This window comes from Pholcus phalangioides, unplaced genomic scaffold, assembly GCF_987345545.1.
Source record: "Pholcus phalangioides strain wild (caught in Gottingen) unplaced genomic scaffold, Ppha-v1.0 ptg000012l_1, whole genome shotgun sequence".
NCBI classification, from domain to species: domain Eukaryota; kingdom Metazoa; phylum Arthropoda; class Arachnida; order Araneae; family Pholcidae; genus Pholcus; species Pholcus phalangioides.
The window spans coordinates 2,680,089-2,697,202 of NW_028301605.1; the positions used below are offsets into that span (position 1 = coordinate 2,680,089).

The 17,114-nt window shown below is 37.8% G+C and overlaps 1 protein-coding gene across 3 annotated transcripts in view; it reads left to right on the forward strand.

The window, feature by feature from the left end:
• The window catches only part of Graf (GTPase regulator associated with FAK), a 168,637-nt gene that overhangs the window by 61,223 nt on the left and 90,300 nt on the right, over positions 1-17,114 (forward strand). For all 3 annotated transcript variants that reach the window (XM_089240022.1, XM_089240021.1, XM_089240023.1), the window contains exons 3-5: positions 3,661-3,722; positions 6,387-6,458; positions 10,832-10,933. In XM_089240022.1, coding sequence (XP_089096148.1) covers positions 3,661-3,722; positions 6,387-6,458; positions 10,832-10,933 — 236 coding nt within the window. The remainder of the gene's footprint in view (positions 1-3,660; positions 3,723-6,386; positions 6,459-10,831; positions 10,934-17,114) is intronic.

The following is a 17,114-nucleotide window of genomic DNA, read 5'->3' on the forward strand; positions in this document are numbered from 1 at the left end:
TTTTTAATTCCATATTTTGGGGATTGTGGCGATTTGAGGGTTTTTAAAAATGTGATTTCAGAGTATTATGGCGCTTACGCTCGTTCGGCCTTTATTCGTAAGAATGCCCCACAAGTTATTTTATAATTATTCATAAAATGTCTCGAGTGTTCTCGTTCGTATTTTGCAATGTTTTCGTAATTCCTTATAACGATGTTTTTTTGAGTAAGTTGAATAGAAATCTTCTTACGCCAGTGTCGCGAGTCTTCAATATGTTGGCGAATGTTGCAATTGCAATTTCATCTCTCCTTTCTTCTGATGTAGGTTATTGATGAAAGATGTTTTACTTCTAGAATTTCGTGTATTTTTCAAACCTGTTATTGGTTCTGATAGCATTTAATGACTGCTATTAATCTTCTTATGATTGAAAAATGGCCTCAATTTTTTTTTTTATCTTTAAATTATTTCGTAATTCTTATATATTTCAGCGTTATTTCTATATATTAGGCCAAAACAAAATATTTATTATTCCAGGAAAATTAGTTTTGGCCTATGAAATTGAAAATTTTGAAATGAAGCGTTAAAGATGATGATCTAATATTTACAGTGAAACTTCCATAGGCGGTCATCTCTATTCCACGGCCAACTTCCCTTCGCGGCCAGTTTTGCTCAGAACGGACAATAGGCTCCATGGACATGGTACAAAAATCACCCCTATTCCGTGGCCACCTCTGTATGCGGTCAGCCTGTGCCCACGGCTACTTCCCTATACAAGATTCGTTGAAATATTGGTTATTTGTGGAGATGAATATTACAAGGAAGGAAATCTATCTCTGCCCCCACGGGGAGTCGAACTCCGATCTCTGTCTTGCCGGACGAGTGCTCTACCATCTAAGCTATGGAAACAGATAGAATATTTCAACCTTGGAGCGTATATATGTATATGTATGTATATACACAAGTACAAATGTAGGCTCAAATACTAATTTTTTAGTCGACTTGGCGCTTGGGATTTGTCCAGCCATTGTTATGATTTGATAAAAATTGTACTTGTAGTGGCATCTCTCAATAGAGAGGAGCATGAAACATTGTTTTCGCACTTTTGGTTCTTTTGCAGTCCAATAGATGACATTGCTATCGCGTCATATTTACTCTAGTTCTGGAAAGCATTCTCACCATTTTTCGAGAACATTCTCGTTGATGGATGGCTATAGTCTCTATTGCTTTAAATACTGGTCCATGCAGGGAAGCACGCATTTTGGTGAATTCTTGTAATGATGAAAGATAGATTAAAGGATGAAATTTGCACCAGCGCCCAGAGCACCATACCCGCTCGCGGCCTCGCCCCCCCCCCGTTTAGTTGCCGTCTTGAGTCCATGGCAGACACTAAGATTTCCGGGGGGGGGGAGGACCATGACTAAAAGTATTTAAGAACCACTGCTTTTTACAGCGATATTTTTCCTTAGTGCGATGAGTATTGTTATATCGAAATTTCAATGTGAAATCATTAATTCAGTACTTATGTTCCTCCCCCCCCCACCCACCATCCTGAGTTGTAAGAGGATTTTCCAAGATCAGGTCTCCGAGGCCTACAACGGGAACTCAGTCCATCCCTATCAGACAGGAAAAAAACCCATAAATTTCAAAATTTTAGTAAATAACAGTGTGTGTGAGAAAAAAAATCTATCCATTCCATCCATATGAAGTGGGGCGAGGGTCCCAGTGGGTGTCGAAACCAGTCCGGGAAAGCCTCCGTCTCCTCTAATTAGCCCCTGCGGCCTCACATAATATATTTTTTTTCGAAGTTTTTCATCTCGGAAATTTTGGGGAAAAAAATTTCCTGATAATATTTTATCGCCGATAGGAGAACAAAAAATAGCAATATGTCATTAAGGGACCCTCTGGAACGTTGTTAGGGTAGGGATTTTATTTTTTTTTTAAAAATCCCTATCGCTCAATCTTTAGTTTTTACATTAAAAAAAAAATTACATGCGAAGAATTTTTTTTTTTTCTTAAACATTATTTCTCTACCACCACGTTCATTAAAAACTGTTTCAAAAATTTTTTTTGAAAGCTCTAAAAAAAAAATTATGGAGAGAGCTTTCACAAATGAATGTTACGAAGTTTATTTTAACGTCAGAGAAATTCATAATAAGCGAGGAAAATTGCTATTTCACAGGGTGAAGCTTAAATTTGGAAGCTTCCGTGAAAAATTTGTTATTTTTTTCCCCCCCTTTTGTTTTTATCTTCCTTTGTTATAGTCGTTATCTGTTTTTGTATTTTATCTCGTGGTATCTGCGGAAGTGCATCAAATGTTTTCCCCATGTATCGTTTTGATTAATTTGTGTGCAGGTGCATTGTCTGTATGGGGGAAAAAAGTACACTTGGACGTCGGTTATTTAGTGTTGTTTGATTTGTTCATTCTTAGAAATTTTTCATCGTTTGTTTAAAAACAATGGAATTTGTTTTTGCTTGTTTTTTTTGTTTAGTTATAAAAAATTAAACTTAAATAAGAATTTGCTCTCCTCAAATTTGCCAATGGGGTAGTTGAAAAAATTAAAATTATCAACTTAAATTTTTAAATGATAGAGTCTGCATCCTAGCGATTTTTGGAACTGCGATTTTTTAACGCATCACCCCCCCCCCCCCCACTTCCCTTCGTTTTTGACGTCTTTATTAAAAATTTCAATTTTTTTGCTTCTCAGGATGGGGTGGGAGGGTTTACGCTTTTCCCTGCAAAATACCACTATAATCTCACCTTTGCGTATGCCAATGCGTTGATGCGGTGCATAAACTATTTTTCTTTGTGGTAGAGTATAGTAGAAATCCGTTATTACGACAGTTCACAATCAGAGGGAAAATTCTCATTGCAATTATAATATAATTATATTATATTTATCTCCATAAATGGAATTTAGTTTTTGTGCTGAAGAAATATATCTTTCTTTTACCTTCTATTTTGAACTACTTTTGCTGAAATATGCATCTAGAGTTAGTTTCTTATGCATACACAATGTTGATTGTGCAACAAAACTTTACACTTTTTATCGGAAAGTTTTAAAGTTAATTCCAACTGACTCTCTTCACTTTGGTCGCTGACTACGTCTGGGATTGAGAAGTGTGTATTATTGGTAGTGCTGGTGACATCTTGGGGAAGGCTCTCTTGTATGGCTTTTTTGCAATGTCTGATCTTCTTCCGAAGCATCAGGGGACGGAGGCTTTTGGGCTTTTAGAGTTTCCTATATTGTTACCTGGTCCTCTTCATTTCCAGCTTCCATGAGCAGTTTCTGCAACTGGAGCTTTCGTTTGCAGTATAAAACTGTCCGTCGCTGTGGTGGTCCAGTGGTCATAGTGACGGTATCGCATCGCGAGGATCCGGGTTCAAACCCCACCGTCACCGCAGTGGTGTTCAGTTGAATTTGGTTTTCTGCGGTTCCCAACTTCGAAGCGTGAATGCGAGTCGATCTCCCCGTTAAAAAGTCTCGCCGCAGAGAGCAACAGGCCTACAACGGTATAATTATTCATTCATTACACTTCACTCATTATGAGTTGAGAAAAAAACTCATAGTTTAAAAAAATTGGTAATAATTGATAACACTTTAATTGCAATGATCACGCAAGCTGTGCAAATATGTTACTTACATTCAGAATTTCTTATATTATATGCTCAATTGATTTCAGCTGGATCTCTCAAAGAATTTAGTTCCCTGATAAATGCTATAGAAGATGAAAGAGATAGAATGGTTAGTAATTTTTCTTTTTATGCTCTAATTTAATGAATTTAATTCTTTTCATGAACTGAATTTCAAAGGTAAATTAATAATCCCCTTTAAATAATTCTTGTGCATGTAATTCAGTTAACATAATAAATTTGGTGCATAACTAATTCGCTAACTTTATCCAATTAGTAAATTTTCTCACTAGTATATTGAAAAATTTTTTTATACTATAAATTTTGTTAGAACCTTTTGCGTTTTCCTTTAATTTCTCAACTATAATTTAATATTTCTTGTAAGAAAACGCTAGCTTAGCAATGAAAATTATTCAAAAGTTATCAGATAATGTTCGTTAGTGTTATCGAGGAGTTTTAAGTAGGTTTTTTTTAAATTCAATTCATTCATTTAGGTTTTCTTTTGTCCCTTTTTTCTCTCTTAAATATTGTCTTTTTCCTAATGAAGATTACGTGGTCAATAAAAATGTGTCAATATGTTGAAGTCATTCTAATAAATGCCTTTGAATACTGAATATGCCTTTAATACTGAAATTTTGTTTCTTTTGCTCCTTTCTGAACTTATGTTCCTGTTCTTTTCTGAATTTCTGTCCCCATTCCTTGCCTTTTTTCTGAATTTCTGCTGTATTCCCTACTAGCTTTGGAATTCCTGCCTTTTTTTCCCTGTTTATTTAAAATTCTGCCATATTTCTTGGTTTTTCTCCAAATTTCTTCCCTATTTTTTTGCCCCCTCCCTGGAATTTCTGTCATTAACTGCTTTAGAATTCCTGTTTTTCTTCCCACTTTGGAGAGAGAGAATTTATGTCTTTCTCTTCCCTTTTTTGAATATCTTTTTTTTTTAAATAAACAAATCACAAAAACACAGACATATATACAAATACAAACATACACATAGGTACAAACATAAAAACACATAAATACAAACACTTTGTGACCCCAAAGGACTTAATAAGTCCTTCCAGCAGGTCTAAAAGGGGTTATAATTACGTATGTTTCAGACAACAGCTTTTTCAACAATCTGCTCCCAATCTTTTCCGAATTTCTTCCCCATACACTTTTCTGAATTTACAGTATAATGTTCCTGCCTTTTCCCTGAGTTCAGCCCCATTCCTTGCCCTTTTTTTAAATTTCTGCCCCGTTCCCTGCTTTTTTCTAAATTTTGGTGCCATTCCTTGCTCCCCCCCCTTTTGAATTTCTGCTCTGTTCTTGGCCCATTTTGGAATTCTTGCATAGGCATAGATAGACTTGAAAGTTGGGGGGGGGGGAACAAAGTCATTATTGTTGGGGGGGGCATGATGATGATGATGTGAATTCATATATACACGTATACATTAGACTCCACTTTTAACGCTAGCATACTTTGACCACATATCTCCAAGAAATTCTTGTCTTTCTTTCCACTTTGGAATTCGTGCCTCCCCCCTACATTTTTAAGAATTTTTGTCCTGCTTGTCATTTTTAAATTTCTATCCTACCTCTTCCCTTCTATTTTCTTACTGTCTGCTCCCCTTAGTTGCCATTTCCTGTATAAATCTCCACTTTCTCTCTCTCTCCCCTTTTTACAATATCTTTCTCTTATTGCCTTTTTTTGTTTGTGAATTTCTATTATTGTTTATCTATTGCCTCTTATTTATTATTATTTTTTTCAATTTTCTGGCCTTCTGCCCTTTTTCTTCCTAAAATTCTTCGCTTTCCCTTCCTTGAATTTTTGCCCCTTCTTGCCCTTCAGGAAAGGGCAAGAATAGGTTCCTTTTGGTTTCTGGCATCTCTGTTTCTAGTTTGACTTACAGAAAATTTGCACACAACAATTCACTGCTAGAAAGATTCACAGACAAATTATTCATTGGCAGAAAAATTACCAGTGGGGAAAATTCACAGACAACCGTTTATCTCCCTAGGGAAGGATAAACTCAATTAACTCATTGAGCGAGCGAGTGAATGTGTGAATGATTGAAATGTGAATGATTACTCACTAGCTCATTCCATAACCAAATGAGTTATGGAATGAGCTAGTGAGTGAGTTACAGAGTGAGTGATCACTCTTTCACTTGCTCACCTGCTCACGCACTTGCTCACCTGCTCACGCACTTGCTCACCTGCTCACGCACTTGCTCACCTGCTCACGCACTTCCTCATTTGCTCACTCACTTCCTCATTTGTCCTCTCACTCACTATAACTTCCTGACTCACTTCCAGGGCCGCCTTAAGAGCATCATGGGCCCCCCAAGAAAATTGATTTTTCTGAGGCTTTACTACCTGACTAAAAATGATTGCTTGCCAATTTACATGCCTAATCTTAAAAATGTCAACGAGATTATCACGAGGCATGGCTGTGCCTGGGTAAGCCCATGCATTAAGACGGTGCTACTCATTTCATCAATCATTCATTTGCTTGCTTGCTCATTCATTTGCTCACTTATTCATTCATTTGCTTACTTACTTACTCACTTGCTCACAAGCTCACTTACCTGCTCATGCATTCATTTACTGTGTGACTTTGCCGATGAATTGTCTGTCAGTGAAATGTCATGTTGGCAAATTGGATGGAGGTGAATTGTTATTGGTGAATTTTCTGCGCAACCTCTAGTTCTATATAATTAGAAGTGATTTTGTTTGTAAATAGATAAATGTTAATGATAACAGTATAATGAAAGTTCTATTTTTTTTTACTTCACAGTTAGAACAAGCACAAGTAGCCTTCATTGATCCCATAGAGCACTTCAGGAAAGAATATATAGGTGGCGCCAAGGTATTGTCAATATTTGATAAAGCATTTTTGAATTGAACCCTCATTAAGAAATTTTGAAAGCAAGCATTATAATCACACTTAATCACTATCACACACTGTCCATGTTTCAGTCTCGATAGACGCCGCCCCCCCCGTACTTCCTGAAGTCTATATTCAGAATAAATGTGTATCAAATACAGCATGTCCCATAAATTAATTATTAATTTAAAAATCAAAGGAATTGGTATATTCGAATGTGGTTTGCAAAAAAAGTTGTTCTCACGAAGTGGGATTTTTTTTGGTACAGAAAAAAAAATTAAGTTCAAATTCTTGTTGATAGAGGGCGCTGCAAGGAAGAAAATCACTGAAAATATGCAAATCAGAGTTCTATAAAACGCGGGGAATAACAATTGACAGCTCATTTCTGAATTTTCCTATTACACCTGTTACTGGCACTTACATAATGTTTTCATTGTGATTTTGACATTAGAAGATGGAGCACTATAAGTGAAGTTGTGTTAATTCAGCCACGAATCGTTGGGTAAAGCTTTATGAGCGTTTTGGAGACAGAAGAGATTGAAGAAAAATTAGGGCCCATTTACTCCTGATTTGCTTTCGTGCAGTGTTGATTTGCTTTCGTGCCTCTGTTGACAAACATTTTAGCTAATTTTTTTCTTGCCAAAAAAAAAAAATCCCCCTTCACAAGAATAACCTTTTTAGCAAAGCACATTCGAATATACCAATTCTTTTGATTTTTATGAATTTTGAAACTATTTACAAATTTATGGGACACCCTGTATATAAACTATAGTCATCATACATTTTATGGATTTAGAAAATGCTTCTCATTATGTGTATCTATATACCCATTTCAAACTGTTTCAGTGCTCTTTGGAACAAAAAATTAAAAACCAACAGGAACGTAAACAATTTAGATAAATGAAGAGGTGATCAACAATGCAACATTGATTTCGTACACATACAGTACCTATAAAAGCAAATGCACAACAGTCAGGGCACAAGATATTATCACGAGGACCACTTATGAAATAAAGTTTTTCTTAGGAGCACAATTCGTTCATGAACGTGTTTTTAATCAAACACTCACATATCAAAGCGAACTTCCCAGTACGAAATAATGGTACTTAAATGATTCGTTAAACAAGAGCATACCAAGCACGATTGTTTTTAAAGACGAAGTGCAGCTGGAATTAGTTCATGTAATTAGTATTTTTACTTATTTCATATTGAAGGTCAAAGAGTTTTTGGAATGATACAAAAAAAAAAAGAGCTGGGGCTTCACATTGAAATCGCTGCTTACATTAACCTCCAGCAAGAGGGTTATAGTCTTTCATGGGATTGTGTTGTGGATGCCGCTCCCATTGTCAGTTACATTTTAACAAATTGGCCCATGCCTTGCTCACAGTGAGAGAGAGAGAGAGAGAGAAACCATTGGTTTAGATTTTATCACGATACTCGACAGACAACACAAATGAGCAAAGCCTCTCATTGTCAGGTGCTTGTTCCTGTGCCCGAATGGCGCAGTGGTAAACATGCTCGTCTTCCACTATGAAGGTTACCATCAAGGTCCATGGGTTCGAATCCGGGCATAGAACATTCAAAGCAAGTTCTTTACCTACCGAGCCTAGGGTGACCACTGATAGATGGAGCTTTCATTTCCCACCTAACTCCACTGGTTGGAAATTACCGTATGGCGATATATGACCAGAGTTGGTGTGCGGTGTAGTAGTAATAGGTCCTTGCCATCAATTTTAGAAAAAGAGCACACTATGCATAACAAGCATTACACAGTAAAAAACTTCACTTTAGTTTCACAACAAATATGCACACATTCCAACATGTACCAATTTGTTAGAAATTCCACAGAGGAATGTGTGGACAAGGTGCAGCATGTGTGTGTGTGTGTGTGTGCAGGGTTTAGTAGTACTTGTCATTATATACTTTGCCACTGTGGTGGGCGAGTAGTCATAGTGGCAGACTTGAGGATCTGGGTTTGAACCCCCACCATCACCACAGGGGTAGTCGAAACTTCGAAGCACAAATGACCAATACTTCCATTAAAAAGTCTCGCCACAGAGAGCAACAGGCCTAAAACCGTACAATTATTCAGTCATTACACTTCACTCATAGTTATAAAAACTGATGGGGCACACAATACACGTAACAATCATTGCACAGAAACAAGCTGCAGGTCAGGTTCACAACACACAAACCACACATTCCAACATGTACCAATTTGTTAGAAGTTACTTAGCAGTTAGAAGAAGTTAGAGAGGAATATGGACGAGGTACATGTGTGTGGTTTAGTAGCAGTCCTTATCTACGTCCATTTGAAAAAGTCTCTCCGCAAAGAGCAGGCAGACCTCCAACATTATACTCACTCATATAACATGAAAAATTCAAGCATGTACAACCTTCACTTCAAAATATGGAAGACAGATGGGCAGCTGGACTGGAAAGGACACAAAACAAGCCCAATTCTGACAACATAGATATGTTAGAGGCCACACATACAACCCAAAACTCATATTCCAGTGTGTATTGATTCGTTAGATATTCAGCAGAAGAATGTATATGTGGTACATATAGTAGAAGTGGTTGTTGTCATCCTTATCTACAAGGCTTTGGTATATGTACTCCTTATATCGCAAAATATCGTTAGTGCATTAAGTCAAAATTTGTGAACACAGTTGTCATTCATGCAAAATGTTGTATGTCAGAACTCTCAATTTTTTCTTTATGCCACTAAAAGTTTTTCCACGCGTGTTTCTGTGTTCTGTAAAAATGTCATTTGTTGCTGACCAATAAAAAGATCAATATGGATCAATATGACATTTTTACAGGACATGGAAACACATGTGAAGAAGGTTTTAGTGCCATAAAAAAAATTGAGAATTTTTACGTATGCCATTTTGCACGAATGGCAATGGCATATAAAACACTAATAAACCAAGTTATGTTATCTGAAGTTTGGCTGTATAAGACTGGCAACATTATTTTGAATCCGACCGTCCTTGACATCATACTGTGAGAATTCAATGAGTCTCTTTGGAACTTTTGCAAAGAGAGAAAGGTGTGCATTATTAGTGCCTTTGCTTGAAACTGTGTTGTGTGAAATTTCAAAATGAAATCTTGATATATGAGATGAATGAAATTCAGTGATGTCTCACAGTTTGACACTAATCCCTTACTGAATTTAGTTGCAGGACATGTCTGAGACTTGTGTGTAAGTCTGTTCAGCAATATGTACTACTACTACTACTTTACCTCACACCAATTGCAATCACATTGCCATACATTAATTTATTGTTGATCGGGTTAGGTTGGAAACAGGGGCATACAAAAGATTGACCTTCGGAGGGGGCACTTTGAAATCTTTAGGGGGGGGGGGGGGAGGGGAATTAATATTTTTTCCCAAGAGAGATTTTGAGTTACCACCCTTCAAAACATATTTAAATTAACAGAAATTGGTTAATACTCCATAGGAAGGGTGTTTTCTTTCGATATTTTAATTTTTTCACCAAAACATGAATTTTTTCCCATAATTTTTGGTTGGCTTGGGAGCTAAGGGGTCACGAGTTCCCCCATTGCCTCTCTTGCATACACCTCTGGTCAGAAATAAAGGCTCCATCTATTATGGTAACCTTAGGTTTGGTAGGGAAAGAGGTCTTTGTTTATGTTCTTCCTCAAGATCCAACCCACAGACCCCCCCTCTTAGTGGTTGACAAGCATCTTACCATTGCAGCATTCGGGCACGGCAATTGTACTACCATCATGATGATAATGATGCAGTATATATTTAACTTATATATTTGTTTATGGACCCTATCATTGATGCATGGGGGTGGGGGGGGGGAAGACATTGCCCCTATGTTATTATCCCCTGCATATTCGCCTATCATCCTCTTTTGCCTGATACTAATGCAGTGAAGAGGTGACCAACATTAAAGGCTAGGGGGGGGGGGGGAAAAAAGAATCCATCTTCATCATTGGTATCTGGGTTTTCCCATTAATTAGTTCACCTCTCTAGAAAGGCTAGTTTCCTGGAGAAAGTAGGGTGGTGGACGTCTTAGAGGAGTTTCATTGTACAGGGAAACCCCTCTTAACAACATCCCCCTCAGATCCAGTCACGCCTCTTTTACGGTCAAATAATAATTTAGGGTTGTATAATAAAAGTATGCATTTCAATCCTCCCAATTAATGGTCGGCCCCCTTTTATGGATGAATTTTTTGTCCTGCCAATGACCACAAAAGAGAGATTTCACTGTATTTCATTTTTCGAATTTCTTCTGAAAAAATGAATTTTTGATGGCAATGAAGTCGATATTGACTTTTTGTGTATTTAGTTTTGGTTTTATCGTCATCTCATGCAGGAAAGGAAAAAGAAGTTTGACAAAGAGACAACAAAGTTCCACCAAGCACAGGAAAGGCATCTGAATCTTTCCACTAAAAAGAGCGGGAACCAGTTACAAGAGGTATGTTTTCATATGCATACACGTTCACTTACAAACATCGCAAGAAAGTTCAGTTGCAATTTACAAAATTCAAGTCTGAAATAGCATACACTGTGCATGTATGGCACATGCTTATCAATTTAAAAACTGGAATTTGGGGAAACATGTTTTTCAAGGAGTAGAGGATGTTCCCCTTTATTTGGAGAGGTTCCATTGGAGGGGGTCTTTAACCTTTCAGACACGATGGGCCAAATTGAAATTTCCCATGAAGCCAGCGGGCCACCAACCCATGTAATTTAGTGCCATGTTGATAGATGGGGTCAATGGGCTCTCAGTTGAACAGGAACAAATATATTTGAAGACTTTTATTTTTTCTAAAATTATTTCTCAATTTGTTCTGGAATAATTTCTTTAATTAATTTCGAAATTATTTCTCTCATTTATTCTAGAATTTTCTTTCATCTATTCTAAAATTATTTCTTTCATTTGTTACTAATACAAATGCGAGGCCCCAATAGGCAAAATGCCCAATGAGGTGGATTTATTATTATTTCTCCCATTTATTCTGAAATTAATCGTTTTTCAATGTTTTAAACATTTTCTGAAAATGAACAGCAGGCCACAACAAAAGTTCTGAGGGCCAAATGTGGCCTGCTGGCCATTTGTTGAAGACCCATGTGCTATTACATATCAAGACTGCTACTGCGCCACCTTGTGAGCATCATTGCGGATTTGCATTGCAATGATTCAGTGTTTGTTCTCAAATAAAAGATTTTCCATGCATATTTCGGCCCCATGTTTATGGATAAATTTCTTAACTTTAATATGAGTGTCTTAATCAGTGGCGGATTTATGGTTTTGCTACACAGGTGCTATGCAAATTTTTCCCATCATGTGTGATTGCTCACTTAGCCCCCCCCCCAACTCCTTTAAATATGCCCCCTCTGTGAGTGACTCTTTTGGTCACTCACTGCCCTGCCCCTTCTCATTCTCTATGTCACTACTCTTCAACAACTCGCTAACCTAAGACATCACTGTCCAGGTCATGTTTCAGGTCATTCACATGCTTGCACAATTTTTGGGTCACTCACATGCTTGCACAATTTTTGGGTCACTCACATGCTTGCACAATTTTTGGGTCACTCACATGCTTGTACACTCTCTTGTGGTTGATCACAGCAAATATAGGTCACTCTTATTTGCTCACTTACTTGCCACTCTATAGGTCACTAATATGGTTGCTCACATGCTTGTACACTCTTTATTGCTCACATGCTTGCCTTACTCATGTGCTTGCAAAATCTCTGGGTTCAATTTGCAGTTGCTCACATGCTTGCACATTCTATAGGTCACTCGCGTGGTTGTTGACATGCTTGCACAACTTTTAGGTCACTCTTGTAGTCATCCGAATGCCCAAAGCAGAATGTTTTGCATTGTTCCTGTAACCAGCCCTTAGTATGTTCTGCGGTGATAATTCCTATAATAGCATTTTTAACGCTTTTCTTAAAATTATTCTGCAGCAGCACTGAATGTTCTTTGATGTACATCACAGTTTTTGACTTGTTTTGGTCACTCCTGTTGTTGCTCAGATTCTTGCACATTTTCTCGGTCGTTCTTGCCGTTCCTCACATGCTTGCTCACTCTCTTGGTTGTTCTCGTGTTTCCTCACATGTTGCACACTCTTTATTGCTCACATGCTTTCACATTCTCTATTGCTCACGTGCTTGCACACTTTGTAGGTCATTCTTGTAGTTGTTCATGCACCTTGGGTTACCCTTTCGGTCACTCACTGACATGTCCCTCACTCTCTTAGTAGAGGCAGATTTATGGTTTGATGTGTGTGTGTTCCGCTCTTATCCCATTCGACTCTAATTTTTTTTATCACTCATTCCTCATATTTGCCACTCCTGGTGCCTGCCGCCTTGTAAATTACATCTCCAGGCTTCATTGTTCTCAGTTCTTATATTTGAAAAATATATTATGCACCACATTAGGCATGACCCTGATTCTATGGCAAAGCTCAACTCCATTGTCTGTGAACAATACTTTATATGTTCAATGATTTTTTTAGAAGGTTCAAAGACTTTCTATGGATTTTCAGTCTTTCCCTGGATGCAACTAAGATCACGGATTTGGGAATTCTCATTGACAAAAAGTTTTCTGAACATTAGTTAGATGTGGTCACAAATTCAATTATAATGCTGGGAGGGGGGGGGGGGTTCAATTCGTGAGATCTCTTCACATTCTAAAGTAATTCTTCTGCTTTTCTGAGGCTTGGTGTCCTGGATTGGAGTATGCTGTAAGGGTCTGGAGACCATACTTACAGAAGGACATAGACTCAGGGTTCGAGTCCCACCATCACCACAGTGGTGGTCAGCTGAAGTTGGTTTTCTGTGGTTCCCAACTTTGAGGCACAAATGTGAGCCGATCTCCCCATTAAAAAGTCTCACCACAGAGAGCAACAGGCCTACAAACACTACAAATATTCAATCATCACTCTTCACTTCCGAAATATAGATGAGAGCACTGAAAAATCAGACACAACACTAGATACGCACCCAAACTGTTAGGTACACACACTTACACTTCCGGAACAATTTCCTAGGTAGTAAATTGCCTGGGCACCTGAGTTGTGCTCGGTTTGAAAGAAAAGAAAAAAAAAGTATAGTTTTTAGTAGCCACTATGGCGGTCAAGTGGTCATAGTGACATCCATATATATTTTTTTATGGGCATCTTTTTTCAGCCACTTCATTGGCCGAGTTGCTAGTTGTGGCCTTTGTGTTTGCATTTGTATACATTCATATAGGTCAGGGAAGCTGGAATTGTGATTATTATTAAAATGAAATTAAGGGAATTCAGGAAAAATTGTATATGAATGTTTGTCTGGAAATTTAAGACAATGAACCTCGAAAATCATCAAGAAATTGTTATGTGAACTCCTGTAAAATGTCAATGGACATGTCTTTTGAATTACACTCGAAACTCTCTTATGACGATATACTTCTATTTTCATTGCTGACAGAAGTTACATCTCAAGACTGGTAGCTACAGCTTTCCGCAGCGTAGAACACATGAACTTTAATTACAGACGCCCTGTACTACCAGCACTTGAAAAACTTAGTGAAAAAAACTTAGTGAAAAAACCAATTCGCTGGATTTGTTGATAGTGTTTCTAGAATGAAAAAATATTTTTTAAAATCTAAATCTTGAACGAGACAAACAAAATTAAAAGCACGCCAAAAATATTGCCAATTTTCTGGTGGGGTTGAAACCGAGGTGCCATTATAGCCGAGTGTGACTATATATTGACCCTTTCAGTACCACATTATAAAAAAATGAAATAATTATCACGAAAATTTTTTGGCAGATCATTTTCGTTCTAAGAGTAAGGCCTAAAAAAATTGTTATTAATTGACCTGGTACTTGAAAGTTTCTTCAGCACAAAACCCTTACAATAGAAATGAAAAACACCAACTCAAATATGTTAAATAATACATAATAATAAGTATTTATTTCACCTATTTACGATCATGAAATATATTTGTAAAATATTCTGTCCAAACGCCAGTGGAATAAATTTAATCCACAGTTCTCTGTGTTTCCTTTCCTCTTTCCTCAGCATAACGAAACTTTGTTATAACCCTATGAACCAAAGTTGTTTTTTTTTCCGTTCTACTTTTCTATATACACTTGCTAGTGACCCCCCCCCCCAAATAATGTATCTCTACTGTATATATGTAAGAGGGAAAGAGAACAAGCAGGGTGAGGGTGAAAAAAAAGAAATCTACTGCATACTCTCTTATCTACTTGAATGAAAACTTTATTCTAGTATGTTATAGGAATTATACACTGTTTTTCTTTTTTTTATTTCTTTAATTTTTCTTCCTTACCTTCTATTTTTTTCTAGTTTCCTCTTCTTCCTTCTTTCAACATGTGGGTTAGGTTAGGATAAGGGTGCCAGATTTATTGTCCATTCCTGAAATAGAGATAGTGTTACTGGATTCGCAAACTGCTCGCACTCGTGATAACGTCACTTTTCCCGATTCCCACAACAGATGGCGCCACTATACTAACCGAAAAACCACCTCCTCCTATAATTTTTTACAACAGAACTGCTAAAAAAAGAAGGAAAAAACTAACAAATAGGATCCCTCTCCCATGGCGAACAAAAAGAATTGTTCATTTGCTCATATAGTCAGTTTTATTAATTTGTCTGGTGGGGGGGGGGGGGGGAAAGCTCTTTTTTTTCACTACCCTCAGAAGGTTTTTTTTCATTCAGGAACATTCTCTTTTTTTTTCCAGAGGCGATTTTGGTGTAGGAATCAGCATTTAGTGTGCAAAAGGAAATATATGTTGCGGGTTTGTTCTTCCAAAAGCTGTTATTCGTTCTTTTCCATATTATTCTGGAGAAAGCTGTTCCGCGGTGAATATAGCATCTCACCTTCTTGGAGGCAACTTATGGGTTCTTGTGTTCTTGGAGTTTCAATGGCGATTGGTCAAAGCGTGTAAAAATGCGTGAGGAGGGGAACAATCATGAGCATAAAAAGGAGGAGAAAAAGGTGAATTTTTTCTAAAACGAATAAGGACGCTCTTGAAATGACATCAAAATGACGTACGAGGACGTCTGGTAACACTAAATAGAGATCATCCAAATTTGTTGCCAAAAGTTTGCATGTGAAGGAGTTAATTTACCACAAAGAAAACCATAATTTGTTTTATGCATTTGTTAGGAAACATTTCGTAGAAGTAGTGTTTTTTTCTGCATCACACAAGAGTGTAATGCAGTGAGCACTCCTACAGGGGCAAAAAAAAAAAATCCAATTGAATTTCATTAATTCTGCACACTTGTGCCGTCATCTGGTAATCGTAGAGTAGTATACAGCCTTCATACTTCAAAATACCAACACCCAACAACGTATGTAAGGGATGTTACGGGGGTTAAAAAAGTCAGCGGTATTTTAAAGTCAGTACTGAAAGGGCCAAACCGGGTCCACACCGGCCGCGATACGCGATTCTGAGATGCACAGAAGGTGGACGCGGGAGGGGGGGGGGTCCGTAAAATCAACCAGTAAAACAGTAAAATACCCCACGCTGTGTCAGCCGCACATCAAAATCGGTTTTTTCGCAGGTTGAAGCTGCGTAGCACTGTTGGTGTGGATCTGGCTAGAACCCCTTTATACACCTGTATATGAAGGCGTCTTAGATCTGGCTTTACACTTTAATCATCCTTCCTGAACCCCCCACCCACAACTAATGGGTGCTTTGTGGAGGGCTCTCTCAAATCAAAGTCAGGCCTTGCGTACATTACTGGAGTGATAATTCAAGTTTTTGTGGTTTCCCTTTATTTTTGGAAGTGATTATCAAGTTGGCTATTTCAAGCAGCGCCAGCAGAGACCATTTTGTCTTTTAGGGGGTTAAAGTGAGGACCTAGTTCATCATTTCCTAGGAAGCTTCTCCAGTTTTTCAATTAGACTGAGACGTGTACGTATTATGGGGCTTTTCGTGACAGTTTATCGTCGGGGGAGAGATTACGGATTTTGATGTGGAATTCAAAAAACTCCTGGTATCTTTTCCAAGCTAGACGCCATTCATCTGCATCACTGTACAGTATGTGTGTGAGTGTCGTATGTCGTGGAGTTTTCTAGGTTTTTTTTTTTTCGGCTCACCCCTCCACCGTAAAATGATTCATTGGTTAACGCTTTTCTCTTACATTTTTCTTCCAATTCCTCTCCGCGTTTCTTCATATATATATATTTGCGACCAACAGTGTATATATGTGTGTGTGTGAAGCAGTCAACGATGATAACGGATTGTATAAACCAGCCGCGCGCGAACTCCTGCGATCTTTCAAAAAATCTTATGTGGAAAACAAGTCGAAATGACAGTGATTTACGACATTTCAGCTGTCGGCGCAGCAAGGAAGGGTGTGTGTGTGTGTGTGTGTGTGGGGGGGGGGTGAAGTCGTGTAATCTTCCCAGTATTGGACTATACATGACGTAAAAAATTTTTATATTATGTTCTTATCGATCGAAAATGGCATGCGGTCATCGTACTGGCGTCATAGTGTTGGTCATTCGTGATGATTTTAAAAAACCCAAAAGACCCCTGAAATCACTAAGGCCTGGTAAAAATGATCACGTGACGTTTTTAATGAATGTTATCTACATCAGTGCAAAAATTAATGTGGTAAAAAACACGTTA